The sequence below is a fragment of the Myotis yumanensis genome, unplaced genomic scaffold (assembly GCF_028538775.1).
Source record: "Myotis yumanensis isolate MYYU_CA2020_CCGP unplaced genomic scaffold, mMyoYum1.0.hap1 SCAF_3, whole genome shotgun sequence".
In the NCBI taxonomy this organism is placed as follows: domain Eukaryota; kingdom Metazoa; phylum Chordata; class Mammalia; order Chiroptera; family Vespertilionidae; genus Myotis; species Myotis yumanensis.
The window spans coordinates 56800096-56813475 of NW_027223754.1; the positions used below are offsets into that span (position 1 = coordinate 56800096).

Consider the following 13380-nt stretch of genomic DNA (forward strand, 5'->3'; position numbering starts at 1 on the left):
GCATGGACTCAAGAAATACTTAGGAAGTAAAACCAGAACCTGTTTGTGAGAGTGGGATGATTCTCTCAAGTTTCTACCTTGGGTACCAGAAGGATGATAGTGCTACCAACTATGCTAAAATGAAAGAGAAGAATCAGGTTTGGGTTTGTGAGCCTTTTAAGGGGAACTACCCAATTGGAGCTTTGGAGGCTACAGATAAATAATTTGGGTGTCAATAGCATTAGCCTCTACACAAAATGTTAAAACAATAGGTGATCTCCAGGAGCATGTGTAGAGAGGGAAGACTAGTGAGCTGAGGATAACATTCTGGTAAACCCCAGAAATTAAAAGGTGGAAAAAGGAAGAAGAATCCATATAGAAAAGATTAAAGAGATTAAAAAGAAAGTCGTTCATGTGGATGCTAAGGGAGTAGTCATTCATTTATTTAGATAATAAATATATTAAGCGCCCATGCTGCCCATTTTAAGAGAAAACTATTAATAACATGGATTAAAATTGTTCAGTAGCTTTAGTAATAAAGAGGTTTTTTAAATTTTTTAAAAAAATATATTTTATTGATTTTTTTACAGAGAGGAAGGAAGAGGGATAGAAAGTTAGAAACATCGATGAGAGAGAAACATCAATTAGCTGCCTCCTGCACACCCCCCACTGTGGATGTGCCCACAACCAAGGTACATGCCCTTGACTGGAATCGAACCCAGGACCCTTCAGTCAGCAGGCTGACACTCTATCCACTGAGCCAAACCGGTTCGGGCAGTAATAAAGAGTTTTACTGATTACCAAAATTGGAGCAGTTTCTGTGGAGTATTGAAAAAAAAGCCTAAAGCAGTAGTAGGTGGTTGGGGATAAAGGGGGTCCTAATTTATGATGATGGGAGAAGGTTTTTGGTGGTGGGCACATAGTGCAATATACAGATCTTGTAACATAGAAACCCACAACTGAAACCTATATGATCATATTAACCAATGTCACCCCAGTAAATGTAATTAATAAAGCCAAAAAAATGAAAGCAGTAGTATAATGAATGAGTGATAGGTAAAGAGAAACAAATTATAGAGTAGAAAAGTTGTCCATAAGCTTATGTATGAAAATATGTGGTGAAAACAAAAGAAGAAAACCAAGGGCATTAGTAAGGGAGAGTAGAAGAGAAGACAGTGAGAAAGACAGAAAAAGATTGATCAGATTAGGATTGAAAATGTAAAAAGGGGTTGCATAGTGAAAGGCAAAGGGAGAGGATTTTTTAAAAAGCAATGCAAATTTATTTCAGTTATTATAACTTCCATTTCTAAATTTTTAATTTATGGTTTCTATTTTTCTTCTGAGAACTTTTATCCTTCCATTCATTTTATGAGTGTTTCCTCTTACCTTGTGGAATGTTCATAGAAGAGATGCTTTATCTGACCATTCTAACATCTGGGCCATCTCAATCAGCACTCATTGATTCCCTTTTGAGTTAGTCACATTTTCCAAGTTCTTTGTAATTAAATTTCTATTGTATCCTAGACATTTTTAACAGTCTGTTGTTTAGATTCTAGATCTTGTTAAAATCCTTGAGATAATATTGACTTTTTCTATTTGTTTGTTCCTAGAGAAGAAAATCAGTCCAGTTATTTTCAGATTGCAATTTCTGTCTCAACTTCTGGGGGTGATGGTTTCAATGTCAATTCAGTTGCCAAAGCCTTTAAGATGCTACTTTGGGTCTGTGATGAGCATGTGCCACCTGGGGATTAATCTGAGACCTGGGTGATGGTTCAGTGAAAGGCTAGGGTTGAGAGGCAGTATGGAGAGTCCACTGTAGTTTGTAGTACAAACCTGAAAATGATAAAGGGGATTATTCTACTGCTCCATTCTACTAGCTCCCTAATTTCTTGCCTAATTGGAGGCTTTCACCTCCAATCCACATGTACAAGTCACTGCTGTGGCTCTACACTATACCCTGTGGTGCCCATATATCAGAGAAACTGAGGTAAGTCTAGCAACCTGAGTTACTAAGGGTAAGAGGTACTAGGGATCAGATCAAACCAGAGAGAAAGAGGGGTTATCCTCAAGGTTATTCAGAGAATTATAGCATTATAGAGAAATGAAGAAATCAGTGGTTAATAAGTAGACTTAGGTTTCTAGACTAGAAGTAAATTAATCAGCCACTAAACAAAGGTGCTTAGATAGAGGTATAAATGGATGATAAGTTGAAGGACTATAAAAATCAGGTCAGGAGTTTAAATCTGAAAAGTGAGGAGTGAAGGACAAATCGGAAAGTATAAAACCTAAATTGATGGTGCTCTGGTTGGTCATTCTTTCTACATAAACTACTGTACAGTGTGAGAATGGACACTTACAAGAAACAGAGAACCAGCAACTCATCTGGACCTCTAAAATCAAACTGTAATGTTCTACTCTCTGGCTATCATCTATTATCCTTTACTGTTATTATGTTTTCCATTCATCTTCATTAATTATGTATTTTAATCCCACATTGTTCTCAATTGATCAGCCCAGTTCAATTGATTTGACAGCTCTTGTTTGGTTCCCATCCTGAAACACTGGCCTTTCATTTAAACTTCTTTTCCTTGGCACCCACAACATTCTTATTCCATTTCCTTCTCTATTTCTGTCCTGAAACCAACCGCCATTCACCTTTAGATTAATCTAGTCCTCTGGCCTCTCTGCTCCTACTCAAACTATTGAGCACAGCTGCATGGCTCCAAAAAATATCAACAACTGGGCTGTTACTCACGTCTTCCACCCAGGCACTTAGTTCAAAGCACCACCTTCTCTCCCCAGAGTCACCACAGCAGCCTCATGACTAGCCTCCCTCCTACTCTTGACCATCATCTCATACAGTCAATTCTCAACAGCAACAGCCAGAGTGAACTTTATAAAAAAACAAATTAGTTTATGTCACTTTCCTGCTTTACCTAGAAAGGATTGCCATTTCCATCAGGACTCTGGTCTATTTCATTTTACCTCACGACCAATGCTGCACAGCCCTTCCACAGCCATACCAACTGCCTCCTCCCTTCTTCCTCTTCACCCACACTGGTCTTCTTGCCATTTCTTGCAAATGACAGCCCCACCTCAGAGTCATTGCACTTGCTGTTCTCTCTGCCGATGTCTCCACCCATCTTCTTCATCTCATACAGATCAAGTTCAAATGTTTCCTCTTTGACCCTCTGTGTAAAATGGCCCTCTCCCCTTCATGACCATTGTTGCCTTTCCCTGCTTTTTCTTCACAGTGCTTATCACACTGGACCAGCCCACACTAGACCAGAACTACTCAAAGGCAAAGCATTAAAACTATCTTATTTGGCTACTAGATCTATGCCACATAAAATAGTGTCTAGCATACAGTAGATACTCAATAAATACCACTCAGATTTGTTGAATTATCGGCATGAAGTTGAAATCTTCTAGGATAGTGGTGAGAGTCAGGGTAGGAATGAGGGTCCACAGTACATGACGAGCTGAATAGAGAGGAACTTTAACATTTGTAGAGAAAGACTGAACTCTAACATGCTAAGAGTTGTTGCTTCATTTTAAAAAATTGGGGGCAAGGAATCTATATTAAAATATGCTGTATATTTAATTTTAGAGTTTCAGGCCATGTGATCCATTACTAGGGCTTGCAAGTATCATTTGTGTCATCCTCAGGTTTGCAAGAAGAATGTTTTACTATTACAAGATAAATGTAAGTAGCATAAGCAGAACTAATTAGCTATATTTTTCACCCTCTGTGATCCAGATCTGGAATGGTTCATAAGCATGTGAACTAAGGGACTGGGGGAAAAATATAAATATATAGCTGATGCAACGAGTGTCAAAGCTTATTTTGCTGTACAGTGTTCATTATTTTAATCCACTCTACATATCCCAACAGGAAATTTTCCATGTTTATTACATCTCAGCAGTGTTTTAGAGAAAAAAAACCCCACAAAGTTTTATCTGATACAAGGAATCTGACCTTGGAAATTGGAATGAAAATAAAAGAGCTGAGCTAAGATAAACAGCCTCAGTGTTTTTATTTATAAAATGTTCATATTTAACTAGATGATCTCGAAGAGCTTTTCAAACTCTTTAGTTGTCCAAGCATACGAGAGTTATATGCAAGGGGGTGAATGGATCAGCCACTATTGTGGATCAGCCACTATTTTCCCATTGACATTAGGCAGATGTTTGTTAGATCGGCTTGATAAGGAAGCCAAAATGACTGTCATTAATACCATTAATAAAAGGATTATTGACTGTGACAGCTCTGGAGATCCACAGATAAGCTATACATAGCCCCAAGTATAAGCTTCAGAGTTCTCTAAGTGTAGTTCTGAGACCAGCAACATCTGGCCACTTGTTAGAAATGCAAATTCTTGGGTCCCATCCCAGAACAACTGAATTAGAAACTCTGAAGGTGAAGCCCAGCAGACTATTTTTTGTGGGTTTTTAAATTTTTTAAAAATATTTTTATAGAAAGAAGAGGGGAAGGGAGAGAGAGAAAAAGACAGCAATGTGAGAATGAAACATTGATTAGCTGCCTCTTGCATGCTCCCTACCAGGGATCAAAACTGCAACCTGGGCATGTGCCCTGACTGAGAATCAAACCAGCAGCCTTCTGGTGCCTGGGATGATGTTCAACCAACTGAGCCACACCTGATAGGGCTGCTTTAACAAGCCCTCCAGGTTACTAGAATATTTACTGATACTTGAGAATATTGATATAAGTGAATAATAACAGCAGTTCAAGTGTTGAAATGTAGATCTTAAAGTACAAAAAGAATACAGAGAAGAAATAAAGAACTAACTTTCTGGGACTTTTGGACCTTCTCTCATGAATAAGAGTTCAAAGTTGGGAAGATTTTCCAGGCAGAAGAAACAGTATGTGCAAAGGTCAGAGAGATGTGGAAGACCAAGGTGATCCTATGACTTACAATGGCTGGGCAGGTTTGAGAATCGGGGTGAAGTCTCCCTCCTAAGCATCCTTCCTCCTTCCTCCTCTCTGCTACATGGTGCCAACACATGATGCTGGTGATGAAGAGACTGAGCAAGAGTGAAGATAAAACAATAAAAATTAGGGCCTATAAATTGGCAGCCTATGAACCAAATTATGCTAGCAGATGGTTTGCATTCAGTAGACACCATATTACAAAGCGAAACAAACAAATAAACAAACAAAAAACCACATTGAGCTGACATTTAATAATTTGTGGTTTAGCCTAAAAGAAAAAACAAAAAAACCCCACACCTGTATTTTTGGCTTCTCTTAAAGAATTGAACTATTTGGTCACATTTCATCCACATTTCTTCATAGCAATAATTTGCTGATGCTACTTTTTGTTGAGTCTGGTTTTCTCCATTTCTTCATAGTCCCCACCATTCCCTTTTGTATCCCCAGTAATCATCACCCTTGGACTGTTCTACATAAAGAAATTATTCTCTACTTATGTTTCACTCAAAGATGATAAAATCAAAGAAGGACCAGGGATGCTGCTTCTTTCAAAACACCTGGGAAAGAGCACATTTAAAGGAAGAAGGGGACTATTTCTACATGTTTGGTAAAAATTGCAAAGGAATTTATAAACAAAGTTTAATAGAAGTGAAAATGAACAAGTGATAAACTCTGTCTTGGCAAGAGTTCACAAAAGAGGGCTGTTTCTTCACAAACAGAAAAGGGTATTGAAGAATGAATAGGAGTTTTCCAGATGAAAATGAACCCCTTTGATAGGTGTCTATTCAATAAAACATGGGGTCTAAGACAATCAATTATTTTGGAAGTGTGCACCTTTTTCTGTAATTAAAATAAATTGATAATCTCTCATTATAGGGCTACATATCATATGACCATATTATTCCAGGCTATGTTTTAATTACCCTGACCTGAGGCCCTCTTTGAGCCCAGGGGTACCTGCAAGTTCTTTTTAATAAGGAGTTAATGCTCCAGGCTCAGTGCAAAGCCATAGCCACTCTCATATGAAAATGAGGAGTGGAGATACATTCCATAAATCAAAAGCTGGGGAAAATTAGTTAACCCAATATGTCCTGAGCTTTTCCATGCTTCCTTAAGGGGGTCCATTATGAATGAATACTTTGCTAGGTCACTGATATATTTAAAGGGGAAAAGCAAAAAGCATCAGAATCTAACCTTGTGTGCATGTACATATATGTGTGTTTTTTCAAACCACCACATTCCTTGAAAAGGCTAAAGCAAGATAGCCTTCCTTCAGAATCCTGGCTGGCTGCCTAAACAGAGGCAGAGGTAGCAGACGCCTCTGCCATTAGCTAATTGAGAGATCCCTCCAGGTTCAGCAGTGGCTTGCTGTCCAAAGGTGTGGGTCCCAGTTCAGATCTGGGTGGAGGCAGATTTTTTACAGGGTCGCCCAATTGGTCTCGTTGGCCTGTGCCATGTATGGCACAGGTGAGTTAGTGTACACCTGCTGGAGAGGCCCTGGTGCCAGGGACATGCTCACAGCACCACTCAGCCTGGTCTGTTTGTGCTTTTGTTGTCGAGTGCTTTGCGACTAGACAGGGAGAGTGTAATAGCGTCCCCTCATAGCTGGAGGCTTGGAAAGAGGATGTAAGTGTGATTACTGCTGACAGCTAATGGAACATCACCGTTAGAGCCAGTAGTGGAGACGCTGCTTTTGGATGTCAGCTACTTTGGTTCCCATCCCAGAAAATTTCTCATAGGGAACTGATTGATCTTTCAGCAAAATGACTGAACCAGCCAAGTTGTTTCTGCCTCTTTCATTTCAGTTCCTCACTCCTAAACCACAAAGACAGATGGCAGTTAAGAGGTGAAATGTTTGCTGGGAAAAAGAAAGGAGCGTGGATGCCCAAGGTCTTTGCCATCATTTCCTCTTCTGCAGAAAGAGCAATGACTGACTGGGGGAGGAGAAGGAAAAAATGAAAGGTATCCCATATGACTTGCACGCATCTGAATACATATTGGCTTTGGAGATATACACAAACAGCTCAAGGTGGCTCATGAGATACGCTCACCATGATTGCCCCTATATCTTATAATGTCAATGGAGACCACTGGAAATGTATTCCAGAATAATATAAGAACTTTCCCTCCTGGGCTGTGCCTGCTCATGCTTCCCTCGTGCTCCCTTGGACTGCAAATTCAAGCTCCACACTTAAGCCTTTATTTAGCCATTTATTTCCAGCCTCAGCTCAGGAAACTTTTCTCTTGAGTATCTGCAATTTACTGCAATTATCTATATACTAGAGGCCCAGTGCATGAAAATTCATGCACTGGAGGTGGGGTCCCTCAGCCGGGCCTGCCCCCTCTCAGTCCAGGAGGCCTCAGGGGCGGGAGGCAACCCCGCAATTAGGGGAAAGCAATGCCCCATCACACCTCTGCTGCTGCCACTGCCAGCAGTCCAAGCTTTGGCTGGCCCTGGTTACCTGAGCCTCAGGCCGGCCCTGGGTGGCTGGGGGGCTGAAGGGACTGGAGGACTCCAGAGGCAGGCACTCGGCAAGGCCACATGTCTGCTGCCCCGGCAGGGTTGAGGGGACTGGGCGCTGCCATCTTGTGGTTGTGGGTGCCGCCATCTCCGAGGGCGTGGCAATCAATTAGCATATTCCCTCCTTATTGGCTGTGGGTGCTGCCATCTTTGAGGGCAGGGCAGTCAATTAGCATATTCCCTCTTTATTAAATAGGATATAAAAGCCTAAGTGATCGCTGACCGCTCACCGTTCGACCAGTAGCTATGATGTGCAATGACCACCAGGGGGCAGACACTCAAAGCACAGGCATGGAAACATGGAACAGACTGATGAATCTTAGAGGGAAGCGGGGGAGGGGGGAGGGCAGAAAGAGATTAACCGAAGATCTTATATGCATACTAGGTCCCTCAGCCTGGCCTGAGTCCTCTTGCAATCCGGGACCCCTCGGGGAATGTCAGAGAGCCAGTTTCATTTCGATACCCACAGGCCAGGCCGAGGGACCTCTAGTCTACACTAATAAAAGAGAAACATGATAATTAGCGTACGACTGCTACCCTTCCCATTGGCTAATCAGCATATCCTTATGCAAATTAACTGTCAGTCGAGATGGTGGCTGGCAGCCATGCACTGAAGTGAGCACGGAGGCTTGCTTGCTCCAGTGATGGTGAACTCCAACGTTCCCCGCCTGCCGCTGCCGGCCTCTCAGCTGCAACTCTAAGCAACTATGTACTATGTTGCAAATAAGAAGCTAAACAAAATCCCAGAAACCGGCTTTCATTCAGCCGGGCTTCAGCCAGCCAGACCGCAACATTGTATCGATATTTTCAGCAGCGAGGCCTCAGAGCTAAAGCTGGTCCAGAATAAAAAAAGAAAAAGAAAAAAAGGAGCAGTTGGGAGCTTTTAGTCACCCGCTTCCAGAAAACAGCCCTCAGCCCCTCACCCAGACTGGCCAGGCACCCCAGTGGGGACCCCCACCCTGATCCAGGACACACTTCAGGGCAAACCAGCCAGCCCCTACCAATGCACCAGGCCTCTATTCTATATAGTAAAAGGGTAATATGCCTCCCAGCGCTGGGATCAGCGGAGCAGCAAGGCCTCCCGGCACTGGGATCAGTGTGACAGGGGGCAGCGCCCAAACCCCCTGATCACCCTGCAGCTCTGGGAGTGACAGGGGGCGGGGCCACAACCTCCCTATCCGCCCTGCTCTGTTCGTGACAGGGGAAGGCGCCCCAACCCCCTGATCAGCCCTGCTCTGTGCCTGATAGGGGGGAGCTCCCCAATCCCCTGATTGCCCTGTGGCTCTGTGTGTGACAGGGTGCGGCGACCCAACCCCCCCCACCCCCCCTCCACAGGCCCTGCTCTGTGTGTGACAGGGTAGAGCCATAACCTCTCCATCGGCCCTGCCCTGAGTGTGACAGTGGCGGCACCCCAACCCCCTGATCGGCCCTGCTCTGTGGGTGATAGAGGGTGGCGCCCCACCCCCCCTCCACGGGCCTTGCTCTGTGTGTGACAGGGTAGAGCCATAACCTCCCCATTGGCCCTGCCCTGAGTGTGACAGGGTGCAGCGCCCCAACTCCCTGATCTGCCCTGCTCTGTGTGTGACAGGGGGTGGTGCCGCAGCTCCCCTATCGGCCCTACTCTGTGAGTGACAGTGGGGGGCTCCTCAACCCCCTGATCGACCCTGCTCTGTGTGTGACAGGGGGCAGCGCCCCAACCCCCTGATCGGCCCTGCTCTGTGAGTGACAGGGGGCAGCGCCCCAACCCCCTGATTGGCCCTGCTCTGTGCATGACAGGGGGTGGCGCCGCAACCTCCCCATCGACCCTGCCTTGAGTGTGACAGGAGGTGGTGCCCCAACCCCCCAATCGGCCCTACCCTGAGCATGACTGAGGGTAGCATCGCAACCTCCCGATCTGCCCTGCGCTGTGCATGATGGGGTGGCGCCCCAACTCCCCAATCGGCCCTGCTCTGAGCCTGACCAGGGGCTGCACCTAGGGATTGGGCCTTCCCTCTGCCACCCTGGAGCAGGCCTAAGTCAGCAGGTCGTTATCTCCCTAGGGGTCCCAGACTGCGAGAGGGCACAGGCCGGGCTGGGGGACCACCCCCCCCCCCCCCAGTGCACAAATTTTTGTGCACCGGGCCTCTAGTTGTATTATAATTATCCATGTAACTGACTTCTCAACAGTGAGCTCTCCTTCCTCCTCTCCTCCCCCACCCCCCATATATTGAACCAATATTTATTGAGCAGTAATGTGCCACACAATATTCACACAGCACAAAGAATACAGGGGGAAAGGAAGGAAATATTAACAAATAAATAAAGAAAGAAACTGATTATTTTACATAGCAGTAAGTACTGTGGTCTATTATTCAATCATTTAGAAGTGAAGCAGAAGCTAAAGAGGCTTCAGAGGAAACTGAGAAATACTGCCCATCAGGTGAGAGCATTCTAGAAAAGAAAGTGCTCCAAGAAGCAAGGTGTGCTCAGTTTTATCAGTGGCCTCTGCCATTTATGTGGGCAAGGGGAAGTCTTGAGGGACCTTCATCAGAATAAATCATAGGGTGGTGGAAACAAAGACCATCCTGGAGGAAGGATGCAGAAAATAGAAAGATACGCATCCCGCTTCATTCATCTTTGTACCATTTTTGTACCTCCAGTGTCTAGCACACAGTAGGTACTTAATTGTTGACCTACTTCCACTGTGGCAGCCATTGAGGAACAGCAGGCCTGGCTCTGCGCTACCCCATGACCGGGAGCCTCATCAAGGCCCACAAGGTGACCAAGAACATGAGGACGCTGAGGCACAGCCACCGCGGGCGTCTCACCAAGTTCCTATGGGACATGATCCTGGAGGTGTATGGCTTTGCTTCCTGTCAGCAGCGCACCATGTTGCTGCTCATGGTCTCCAAGGATGAAAAGGCCCTAAAATTCATCAGGAAAAGGATGAGGACACACACCCATTCTAAGAGGAAGAAAGAGGTCCTGAGCAAAGTCCTTGCTGCCGTGAGGAAGGCAGCAGCCAAGAAGGGCTGAGCCCTGCCCCTCTGTAATAAAACCTGCTCACAAACAAACAAATACATGTTGACAGAATATATGAATTTTCTGGCCCTTTGCTCCAGCCCATGTAGGTTTGAATTTCATTTTGGGTCCCATCGATCATATCCTATATAAGCATCTCTCGCAGAGATGACATTTTGCTGCATTAATTTATTTGCATGGACATCTCCCTCTACTAAACAATTCCTTGAGGGAAGGGAGTCTGTCACATTTTTGTATCCGGAAAATATACGGCACTGGTTCTGGGATATGGCAAGCATTTGGTTAACAAATATTGGATAAAGGCGTAGTTATCAGATAACAATAATATTGCCTCATTTTTTTTTTCTAAAATTAGCTAAACATTTCACATCCAAACTGAAGAGTAGCCTAGGCAGAGGTCATCTGGAAAGGCCGTTTTAAACAGAACCAGGCTTTGGACAATACAATGAGACCCTTACAAATGAGAGACATAAAGAAACAAAGTTGCAGAGCTACTCAAGGTACCCAAGAAGTCATAAATCCAGAAACAGTCCAGAAAGGCCATTTTCTATATGAGGTACTCTCTGTCTCTTTCTCTCGCTGTCTCTGGCAGCCAGCGTGGTTTGTTTATTTACTTTCTGCCTCCCGGACACCTTGGAGGAGCTGCCCAGCCCTGACTCAGCGCAGCCGGACCTTCCCGGGCTGTCTGTCCCGGCAGCTGCTGCAGCTCCACGCTGCCTGCAGCGCTGTGCCAGCTGTCGCCGCCTGCATCACACCACGGTAATGGGAACAACTGGAAGCAATAATGTGTCTCCCCATTTGCCTAACAATACCAACATGGACAATAACTCAGAAGACTGAAGATTTGTGCTGTAATTTAATAAACCCCATGCACATTTCTACAATTGAGCACCACATCTGTGCAATGGATCCTCGAAGTATAATATTCTTTTATAAGGGACCATTAACCAATCTTAAGTTTATAGGTTTCCTTAAATCTTTTTCATCAGCTGTTAAACTACAGTAAAGAGAAAATTGCCTCTTGTGAGACAAGGGACAGTAAAATACAAAGACTGTGATTAAACGTCAATCAATTAAGGATTATAATATAATAAAATGCTGACTGATGATTAAAATGAGCACATTCTAGGAGAATTATATAAGCAATATTAGGAAGTATTTTTAAAAGTCAGTTAGAATAAACTTCAACGAGATCACATTATCTATGAGTCTTTTGCTCCATAAGTAAAAAAATGTCGATAAGAAGCATTCTTCAGGTACTAGTACATAGGTCTCAAAATTCGCATTGAACTTCTATGCTAAGAAATATTATTTTAGCTTCTCATTTTACTATTCCCCAGCCTCCAGAATTTTAAATTCTTTTCTGAACAGAATAAATAATGGCATTTTTGTTTCAGCTGGTTTTCCACCAGTGTGTGCAGCTGGGCAACAGTTTATGAAAATGGGTTGTGCTGTAAACCACCAAACAAACAACATCGCAATTGAGGTAACAAAACAGATTAGAACCGAGGGCCCCAGAAAGGAGCTCTGGGACTGTCTATAAACCGTCACAACCTAAGCCTTCCTGAAATGGTGCCTTACAGAATTTCTTTCTCTGAAGGTCAGAACACACTTCTGTCTCGGATGAGATCACCTTCTGCTGCCAAAGAGTTGCAAGTAACCAAGGCGACCCACTGTATTTCTGCCTTCCATAGGCCACACATCTTCTCCATCAGCATCTTCATTTGGGCTGGAGTTATGATGGGAGGCCTGAGCAAACTACTTCAGGTTTGGTCACCTAGCACACCAAAAAAGACTCAGTGGCTTCTTCCTCGTTGCTCTGGCTGTCATATTTTTTTCTCCAAGTATATTAGTGGCAGCAGGCCATTTTTTTCTGTGCTGAGCTGCTCCTTCCTCAGACCTTCTCTTCCACATTGCCTTCCCAAAGCAATTTTCCTGCTACACTGATTGTACCTGGTCCCTTTGGAGCTCCAAAGGCATCCAGGCTCCTGCCAGTTTGCAGGGAGCATTTTGAAGCTTGTTGCAACAGCTGGCTTATATGAGCCTTGGAGGAAAAGCATGCGTACACGTGGTAGCACATTTGAAGCACGAGAGCAGCTGGCAAAGTAAGCAGAGACCAAAGGTGTGGGTAGCTCAGAGCTTTGCTAGAAACTGTGCTGGAGGAGACTTGCACAGAAGACAGAAGCATAATTAATGGATAAATCCCAGTGCAGCCTGGCTTCTGCCCTTGTCACTCTATGGGAACTACTCCAATGAAGGTCACCAATGACCTTCTAATTACCCAATTAGATGGATGCTTTTCAGTCAATGTTTTCCTAGGCATCTCTGCTGAACTTGGCAGGATGTTTGAGTGACATGCAGAACATCACACACTCACTAAGTAACAAAGCTGAAATTTGAAACAGGGAGATTTAACCCTAAACTCAAGATCTACCTATTGAACCTAGTTGCCTAGTTGTTCAACATTTCACAGAGATTATAAAGAAAGGATGAGTGGGAGAAAATGATGGATTGACTACTCTTATTTTCTCTCCTTTGTAGAAAAGACCCAACATGACAGTAATGATATTTTAAGAAGGTATAAAGCCACAAGGACAGAAAGGCAGTGGAGGACAAGAGATTTCTAGAAACTTTTGAAAGATAGAAATAGGAAAATACCAAAAATGCATGCAGGGATCAGAAGAAGCATTTTAAAAATCCATGAGTAATAGTTAAGATATCTCTATATCTCTATCTCTCTCTATATATCTCTATATCCATCTACCATTTAAAGAATATAAAAGAAACAAAACAACTTTCCCAGCAGAACAAATTTTAAGGACACCAAGTCCTGAGGGAAGTGGAGGTGAGCCTTAGATGAAACAAAGCCAGATGGGTTGAAAGCCTGTAGATAAAGGAGTCGCTG

The 13380-nt window shown here is 43.8% G+C and overlaps 1 protein-coding gene across 1 annotated transcript; it reads left to right on the forward strand.

Moving 5' to 3' along the window:
* Window positions 1-6387: 6387 nt before the first annotated feature.
* Window positions 6388-10469, forward strand: LOC139006150 (large ribosomal subunit protein eL36-like). The gene is made up of 2 exons (XM_070408698.1): window positions 6388-6400; window positions 10159-10469. Exons 1-2 carry the CDS (start codon window positions 6388-6390, stop codon window positions 10467-10469), a joined length of 324 nt encoding a protein of 107 aa, XP_070264799.1.
* The last annotated feature ends 2911 nt before the right edge of the window (window positions 10470-13380 follow it).